We start from the raw sequence: 10325 nt of genomic DNA on the forward strand, positions 1-10325 counted from the left end.
TCCGCAGTTAGACCGATGAGTTTATAATTACTTGATGTTGATATTTTTATTGTTTTTTAAGGTAAGTATGAGATTAATTAGTTGCTAAGTATAAAAAGAATAGATGGACAATCTTTAGTGCTAGTTGCTAATTTGTTCGTTCTGCTTAATAATTAGTTAATTATAAGTAGAACACAATAATTATAATATTAGATTAGATGGGATTCTTTACATAGGCGTATTAAATGCTCCATTAAGTAGGAAAGGGGTATATACAACTTTTTTAGGGATGGGTAAAACTTAAGGTTTTGGTTAACATTAGAGTAGTTTAATCATTTTAAACATATAAAATTACATAAAAAACATTATTAATTAAAAATAAAATTTAGAATCATTTTCCTCTTATAGCATTTTGTTATTAAAAAGATACTATTATCTTCTATATTTTTGGTCTTGCTCTTTGATAGTATTTTGTCTTGTGCGTTAAACTCTACCTGATATTAAAAGTAAGGAAGGTTATCTCCACACGAATTGGATTTAATTTAATGCACAACATATTTGATTATACTTATGTAATTGAGTAATAATATGAATTTTTCAAACTAAATTAAAATTGCAAATTTGCAATTCACAATATTAAAAATCAATTACGATTTGAATCCTCTCCTCTACACTATCATGATTTTGAATCCTCTAATTACACAATTATGTTAATTCATAAATAAGTTTAAATCAAAATAACAGTTTAGAATAATTTTTTTACTCAACTTTTCTTTTCAATAACAACTCTTAATTCTCTAAGTGATCAATCATCAATCAAAGCATAAAAAATAAATATTTATTGTTAACAAATGATCGGTTATATATATATATATATATATATATATCGGTCCCTCGAGGAAAAAGGGAAATGTCAAGTTGAAGATGAATGGTTTGACGCACATGGTTACTCATGTGTGCTATGTTCCAAAACTCAAAATCAATCTTTTGAGTATTGGCCATCTACAAAAGAAGGGCTTAACTATGATGTTTAAGTTGAAGATGAATAGTTTGATGCACATGGTTACCGATGTGTGCTATGTTTCAGGAAAGGAAGGTTGAGTCAAACTTGAAGTTAATTACTCTCCGTTAGAGTTTGTAACATAAGCCCTAATTAAGTCTTGTAACATAAGCTCTCTATAATGAGCTTTTCTGAAGATGAATAATAGATTAAACTTTTTACCATCATAATTTATTATTAATAGGAGTTAGCTACAATTTGTTGTTCCTAATGTTAAATCTTCAATCTCGAATGTGTTCATTGTGTCGAAGTCATCTTTTGTCAATGCCAAGATACCTTCATATTTTTTATCCAACGATTGTTAAATAGGTTTCATAATTTAATGTGTTATTGCCTAACAAATTTGTTCTTTCGTCAGAAGATTCAAAATAAGTAAAAAACAACTATAGATGATTCTTTTTCTAAAAATACAAAAATATAGATTAATTTTAAAACTAATTTGTTAGATCAACATACTACCTCGTCAAATTAAACATAAAAAACATCAAAAATCAATCGTCCTCAATTCTTAAAGTACACTATGAATAAAAACTACTGAAACTATGTTATACTCTAAATAATCAACCGATTAAACTGAATAGTGGATTAAAATAAAAATACAAGAATTGTGTGATTAGTAAAAATGTGCATGAGTGATTACTATTTTATTCCATTCCATTTTATAACACTAAGTAACAATATTATAGGTTAGTTGGATAGAATCTCAGTCCCATCGGAAGGTGGCGAAGATACTTTTTTTTATATATATATTAGATCGGAGCCTATAAATAGCTTCCAGGCCTAAGTAATAACAATGATATAAAAAATGAAATAAAAACTATTGAAAAATCAACCCATTCTTCTAAAGACTAAACTTTTTGATCATTAACATCTTATCTCACTCCACTATTTAATTTCAACCCGTTGAATTCCCTAGGACGGTAATGAAAAAGCATTAAACTATTCATTCTAATTGTTTAAGTGGGCCATATAGTTTTTGTTTCGTATAAATAGCAGTGTAAGCTTCCTTTGTTGCACCATAAAATTAATTGATCATTCACAAATGTCCTAAGAGCTTCCATTTAAGACAGCCTCCTTCACAAAAATTCCCCTCTAATTCTCTTTCACTTTTACGTACTCCTTCACTCAATTCCCACGTTTTTTTATACTGACGGTACGTACACATACATATATCCATAAATATACTGTGGTCCATATAAAAATTATTACTAAACTTTACTTCCATATTATCCCCTGCTTTAACTTCTCTGTTTTTGGTAAAATATGAAACCAAATATTTTTCCCTGAATTAATCCTTCATATTTTTCATAAGTATTAAATTAAATACACTATTGCTTAAAGTCTAAGCTTGTTTGTTTTTTAGCACTTTCCTCATCTCGCTTACTAGATTCTCCTAGTTTTCTTTTCATGATTGGCTATAATAAATTACGACAACTTCATGGGTAAGCACAAAATTAAACTATGAAACTAATATATTTATTTTATCTAACCATGTTACAATTACAAAAACAATTTTTCTCTTATCATCACTTATGTAATTGTGTACACGTCCCTTTCGTGATCACTTAAACTGATTTATATATTAGTTTTCATACAAAATATTTAGTAATCAATTGTTTTAAATTAATGCCCCATTATGAGTTGTTTGAGTTATAGTGCTTTTGGATAGTTACTATTATTATTATTATCATATCTTGAAATGTCTAATTAAATATTGAAAATGTTTGGTCAACTTGGCAGATATATATTTAAAAAAGGAGAAAAATGATTATTCCAGTGCCAACAACATCCTCTACCTGCAAACAAGAATTGCCCCTTGTAAATTTCCAAAAGGGACTAACCAAAATGGAGTCTTTATTTCACAATCGAAACAAAGATAAAGTGGTAGTGATAATGGGGGCCACAGGAACTGGAAAGACAAAATTAGCCATAGATTTGGCTAAACATTTTCAACCAGCTGAAATAGTGAATTCAGATAAAATGCAAGTTTATAAAGGTCTTGACATTACAACAAATAAGGTAACAAAAGAAGAATGTGACGGGGTCCCACACCATCTCTTAGGTGTAATTGATCCTACTTCAAATTTCACTGCAAACGATTTTTGTCATCATGCTTGTTTAGCAATTGATTCAATTGTGGAAAAAGATGGTTTACCAATTATTGCTGGTGGTTCAAATTCATACTTAGACACCTTGGTGAACCATTGTAGTGAATTTAGATTAAGGTATGAGTGTTGTTTTCTTTGGGTTGACGTGTCACTACCCGTGCTTCATTCCTCACTTCAATCACGTGTTGATCGAATGATTGAAGCTGGTCAAGTTGATGAAGTTCGTGAATTCTTTAATCCTTGTGGTGATTATACAAAAGGAATTCGAAGGGCTATTGGAGTACCTGAATTTCACGATTTTCTAGTAGCTGAAGCAAATTCAGCTGATGAGAGAACAAAAAAGAGACTTTTGGAAAGTGCCATTGCAAGAGTGAAGATTAATAATTGCACGCTTGCGAATAGACAAGTTCAAAAGATTCGTCGATTAAATGGAATGTGGAAAAGGAACATGCATCGTCTTGATGCAACTGAACCGTTGATTAAAGGTGGATCACGTGGTTGTGAGGAAGTGTGGGAAAATCATGTACTTACAAAAAGTCTTATGATTCTTCACAATTTTCTATACGGTGAAATAAGTGTTCGGTCCAGAATTATATCATCAAAAGATGTAATCACTGCCTTTTCTGAACTGCCATCTTCAATGGCATTGTCCGCTATTGCAGCGGCAGCCCATTAGAGACATTATGTGGGGCCAAACAATCTATATACCATTTCAATTCATTCAAACTATTATAATCTTTTGTTGAGCTTATAGAGAGGTTATTTATCACAATGAAAAATGTAATTTTTTTTTGGTTTTGTTCTTTTCGGTTACATGGGGATTGGAATACTGGAGTGTATTGCTTATAAATTTATTTAATATATGTCAATGGACCATAGCATATACGACCCCTGCTTTAATTTCTTGGCTAATGTTATACATTTATACCGTAGAAATGATTGTTAAATTTGATAATGGTGCCACTATTTTCAATTTCTAATGCATAAAAAGTTTACCACATTTCACTCATAGTTGTGAAAATCATATTTAGGAAAAAAGAACTTTATATTTATTAATTAAAGGAAAATAATAATAAATGATTTAAAGTTACTTGTTAAGAAATTTAATAGCATTATCTTTAATTAAATACATAAATAATTTTTTTATTTTTTTAATTTATTTTTCTTATTAGTCAAGTCTCTTTCCAATTTTCATTAACACATCAATAAAGAAAATACACGTTTGCACACAATTTTCAATTTCAATATTCAAATGACATAATAACAAAATTAAAATAAAATACAATTATTCCGCTAAATCTAAATTTAGAGTATGTAATACGTATACATATTTAAGAGAAAATTTAATCATTTTGATAGTTATCTTTCTATTCATCAGAAAACTCTTTATATTCTTGTTCTTGAATGCTTCGCTATTCCTTTCTTCCACCGAGAGCCATTTATGTCGTTTCTTCTTTCTCTTCGTTTCTTCTTTAGACCATATCTTCTTCCTTTCCAGTTGCTCGTTGTCGCTCGCTCGCCGTCGCTCTTCATCTTCTCTGTGCGATAGTTACAGGTTGTTGGGTATTTTCATTGTAAGTTTACTTCTCTCTATCATTGTTGTTGCTTCTTTATATGATTGTTGTTTCCTTCAATTTAGAGTTTTTAATTATTGATTTAGGATTTCTATTTTTGCTTCTTCATATAGAATTTTTTGTTTTTAGTGTTTCAATTTTTGACTTCTTCGTTTTAATTTAGGCTGATGTAGGTACAACAAATTAGGTGATGCTTAACCATCCATAACATTACTTTATGCAATTACACCTACTTTGTTATAATTTGCATTCATGGTTAACCAACAATACCAAGAGAAACACACTTTTCAAGGGAACAAATGCTTCACCCAAAGACAAGTGGTTCAACGCCCAAATCTAAAACAAATATTAATATACTTAATAAATGTATTTTAATTTAAAGACAACACAATATAGAAGATGGTGACATAAAATGATATAAAATATATATTTGTAGGACAGCTGCAAAACCTGTTATATGTGTTTTTGAATCTACCATCCCCTCTTTCAACATAATTTTAATCCTACTTAAACTTTCAACTAAAACAATATACATAACTACACCCCAATTGTAGTTATGCAGAGACTCTAGATCATCAAGTATTTTAATATAACGAGTATTTACTTGAAACCCTGATTGGAGAAAATAGAACTCACCAAAGGCGAGAAGTATATAAAGTATACGAAAATTGACTTTGTTCTGACGACACATGTGAAGTAACACACCAATCATATCACAAATTACTTCTTTTTCTCTAAACAACAACAATGTATCACATTTCTCATTTTCGTACTTTCAAAGGTTCACCTACTATTGGTAGTCCTATAGCTAAACATACGTCACTTGGAGTAAAATTAATTATCCTACCCCTAATCCTAAACCCCCCACTACGTCCATCCCACCTACTAGCCAACTTCGGCAATAGAGCACCGTAAATTTGTAAATTTTTTGGCATATCTAAAACCCAGTTGAATGGAGTTGTCATAATTTGATTTCGATGTGCATTTGTCAAAATCAAGGTTGATTTCATGCAACAAATTTGGTAAACATGCATGTTTCGCACGTATACGAAAAGTATGAATATATGGTTAATATTGATAAATAAATTGCAACAATATAAATACAATTAGTTTATAAATTCCTTACATTTTTTTCATTTGTCGGTGTCATGTCTTAAAGCATCAGAACTGTAGAAAAATAAATACCAAAATATTAACATTGAAATAAAATATCTCATTTATGATATTAAATTTGTTAAAATTGAAATAATAGACAAAAATATATTTGAATTATGCTTATTATGTGACATTATCAAACGTAAGTACACTAATATTTTGCATTTATTATGAGAAATTGGGAAATTCTGCTTATTATCGGAATTGTAATAATATACTTATACTCCTACGCCAAAAGGGGGCTTTCAAATTCAATCTAATGATCATTTGAATCAAGAAAACTGTAATCTTAAAAAATCCTCAAACTTGTTAATGAATTAACTAAGATACTAATCTTGTATTGAACTGTAATGATATTCATAAACAGCTCCCAATTCAGAATTTAAGGTCACATAAAACATACTGAAATTCCATTATGCAGCTTAAATTGGACAATAAATGAAAGAACGTGCCAAAAAAAGTAATGAACAACATCCAAAGGAAACAATAGAAGGAATATCAATATTTAAGTCATGTTATCACAATTAACAATATGTGAAGTCCAAAATGTTTAGAAAGGCTTGGATTTTAACATCCAACCAATGGAAGGAATTAGGGATAAAAGTTAATTTCAAAATCATTCTTATTTCTCATTTATAAACTAGTATAAAGTGCTAGACCCTGTCTCAAATATAAAGCAATAAAACAAATCAATCTGGCCAAAATTCTGAAGATGAGACAGCAACGACAACGAGCAAGCGACAACGAGCGACTGGGAAGGAAGAAGATAAGACAACCTAAGGAAGAAACGAAGAGAAGAACATAAATTGTTCTCGGTGGAAGAAAGGGATGGAGAATCATTCAGGAACAAGAAGGAGAGAAAGAGTTTTGTGATGAATAGAAAGATATATAACTATCAAAATGGCTAAATTGTCCCTTAAAGTATGTATACGTATACAGTATCTAAAAATATGTTTAAATAATATTTCTCTTAATTAAATTGTTTGAGCTGATAAAAATTTTACATTCTAACCAATAGATCGAAATCGTATAATTTTATCAACTTAACAATTTAGTTAAAATAAATTTTATACAATATTACTTAAATATTAGTTAGAATGTTAAATTTTGAAATCAATCACTAAATCGATTACAAAATAGGAGAGTTTATTTTTTTTTTATTATCTTTACTAATTACTCAAACAAACAAGATTTTTTTTTTTAATTCTTCTTATCTACATCTACATAAATATATCACTATTTATTCTTTCTCTTTCAATTTTCTTTCCCTTCCTCTTATTTCTCATAGCCAAACACAAACTTTTATCCTGAAGTTAGAGTATCTGCTATATTACTATATTAGGCGACCGTACAAGTAAGAAGCGTGACTTAGACAAGCTGACAAAGATTTAGTTTAAGTTAAGTCTAAGTTAGACTAATTTTTTTAAACAGACAATACTGCAACTTTATGAAAAATATTTAGCTAAATAAGTTAAAATAAAAATCATCCAAAAAATATTTTAAATCTATCAAACTAGTCTATTTCAATTATATAGAAACCACTTTTATTATATTAGCTTTTGTACTATACGTCAGATTATAAATTTATTAACATTTCTATAATTTAAGCAAACTCACTTATATTAATTTTTATGTATTTAAGATGAGTAATTTTTCTATTTTCTTTTCTTTATTTAAGATGAGTGATTTATGATTAATTTTTTATTTAAAATTATTTATCTAAATCAGTTTATTTTTTCTCTATTATTTAAATAAATGTTTTTTTTTTCATATATTTAATTTTTTTCTTCATAATCAGTTTATTATATCATATTTTTATGTTATTAATTTATATGTTGTGAGTTTATTCGCATATTCATCTTTTTTTATTTTAGCTACTTTTAATTTGAATTGTATTGTTCTCGATTAATATGATTTTTATCAATTTAAATAAATGAATGAATATGGTTGTATGTGAATTGGTTTGAATTAAGTTTGACCAAAATTGAAACTAAAATCGTGTAGAAAATACTGAGTTGAGTTTGGTAAAAAAAATTATTTGTTAGAGTATTGAATTGAATTGGGTTAAATTGCTCATTTTTTAGTTGGTTACTGAATTATCTATATTTTTTGAATTTAATTATTAACGACGAACCATCGTATTATTTCTAAAAAATTGACACAACTTTAATTTTCCACGAAAAATATAGTATAATATATTTTCACTATTCTTTTAACAACTAATAAATATAAATATATAACTAATAAGAATATCAAAATCATAAAATTAATAATAAAATTCGTTCATTGAACAAAGTTATAAAATTTCTAAAATTGCATAGAATATTTATAAATATTAAAATATAACATCTTAAAATAATTAAATAATTTTTATGAACTAGATCATCTGCGTAAAATAGATTATATCTGATTTTCTTTGATATCTAACTTTTTAATAATTTATTATTTTGTGAAAATATGATAACTTATTTATTTAATTATCGTTTTTTGAAATCAATATAAATTGAGTTGATTGAGTTGATCTAACTTATGTTTAGTTATGTGAATGAATACTATTTTCTAGTAGAAAAAAGAGTTAGATTGATAAATAAAAAGAAGAATAATTTTAGACTGATAATAATAAATATTATAAAGTTAGTCAATATTTATTTATAATTGAATACACCAAAGATAAGTTATATTTAAGTGAGAAGAGAATATTTAAGCATATATGATGAGAAATTCAAAATGCTTTTTACTTTCTTTTTGTTGCAAATATAAAAAGCTTCTCCTTTTTGCAAAGCTTCCGTACTGATTTTCGTGGTGCGCCTGCATTTAAGCATGATTAAAGGTGGCTATTTGGTGGGTCCAATTATAAATAAAGTTAATTAAATGGATCACAGTTATTATTGATTGATTTGTTATGGGAATGGAAGTATTAATTGTGGTGGGGACTCTGAATGATGTTTTTTCATTGTGCCTTTTTTCTGATTTCTTCTAATTCTATCTAATCTTTCGATTGGACTCGAGTAAGCCGTACTCTCTCCCTTTCCCCACCATGACAATGACGTGCTTAAGATAACCACGATTATCTATTATTAATATAACATCATATTCATATTGATAAATTCTAACTAAATCCCTTTTTAATGATAGTTTTTATTTCTATGATTGAAATAAAAATGATTCAATAAAAATGAAAAATATATATATTTTATCACATCGACATTAATAAAATTATTATATTATTTTTAAAAAATATAAATTATTATTTTAAAAGTATATTATTAATCGCTATTAATTTTTTTTATAATTTTTAAATATTAATCTATAATGAACTATTTATAAAACTGGTCGATTGAATAACTTATCTATAATATTTTTCATTTCTTTTAAAAATAAAAAGTTTACCCTTATTATTATTAATTTGCAATATTAGAAAAATCCTACTATTCATAACTAAATTTATTGTTGAACTTATTCAAAACTTTAACTTCCACGATAATTTTTAGAAATATGAACCAAAGATTCTCCTTATTTTTTTAGAGTCGAGACAATTGTTTAAACAATATGGTCTACAAGAAACTTCCAATGAAGTCACGTTCTACCACAATACCTGCCTTACTATTAAGTGTAGAACTAGGTCAAGTGGAATTATAGATATCAATAGACAAAGATAATTTATTTTACATTTTAAAATTTATTTGGCTAAAAATGTCCTATCTATTCAATTGGTATTATAAGCAAAATAAATTATTTTCACGATAATTAAGAAATTTAGATAAGTGAATTTTTTTTATTTAAAATTTCATGTAAAACATAAGTGAAATATATATTTTCTTAATACTACACTTCAATTATTCATATTAAATATTTTTGAATAAAATAAAGAATATATTAAAAATAATAATATCAAATAGTTTAAAGGAAGTTAATTTTAGCTTATAAAAGTATCTAAGATTTGAGCTATATTTTTTTTCTTATAATAATGTCCATATTATGTATTTCAGACTATTCTTAAAATATTTTAAGTCTAATAGACCAACTTATTTTAATAAGTATAAATATATCATTGTTTTGGAACTTGAAAATATGTTTTAAGTTATCACTTAATAACTCTCAACAATGATTACATTTTGTGGCAGACAGCCAACTAAAAACCATGCTCTAACTGTCATTACTCAGAAAAACTTGCGTAATTGTATATGAGATTGTGACTTGCATAGCTTGCCTAACATTTCTGATTATGCAGTTGATTCTATTGTGCATGTAACTATTATCTCTCTCTTTCCTTGTGAAAAAAAAAACCCAATTATTTTTATACTAAAGATCTTCCTATAAATTAAATAGAGTTTAAATAAGTTATCATATATACTCATATTCTTGAAAATGTCATTTTATACCTTAAAAAGATCAAATATCATATGAATAAATAAAAACCACCTTATAAAATTGAATTTGTTAAATACG

At 26.9% G+C, this 10325-nt stretch overlaps 1 protein-coding gene across 1 annotated transcript; it reads left to right on the top strand.

Annotated features, from left to right (window-relative positions):
• Positions 1 to 2005: 2005 nt before the first annotated feature.
• On the top strand, positions 2006 to 4047 carry LOC101499412 (adenylate isopentenyltransferase 5, chloroplastic-like). The gene is made up of 2 exons (XM_004486096.4): positions 2006 to 2192; positions 2780 to 4047. Exon 2 carries the CDS (start codon positions 2804 to 2806, stop codon positions 3821 to 3823), a length of 1020 nt encoding a protein of 339 aa, XP_004486153.1. The 5' UTR covers positions 2006 to 2192; positions 2780 to 2803; the 3' UTR covers positions 3824 to 4047.
• Positions 4048 to 10325: the final 6278 nt, after the last annotated feature.

This window comes from Cicer arietinum, chromosome 1, assembly GCF_000331145.2.
Source record: "Cicer arietinum cultivar CDC Frontier isolate Library 1 chromosome 1, Cicar.CDCFrontier_v2.0, whole genome shotgun sequence".
NCBI classification, from domain to species: domain Eukaryota; kingdom Viridiplantae; phylum Streptophyta; class Magnoliopsida; order Fabales; family Fabaceae; genus Cicer; species Cicer arietinum.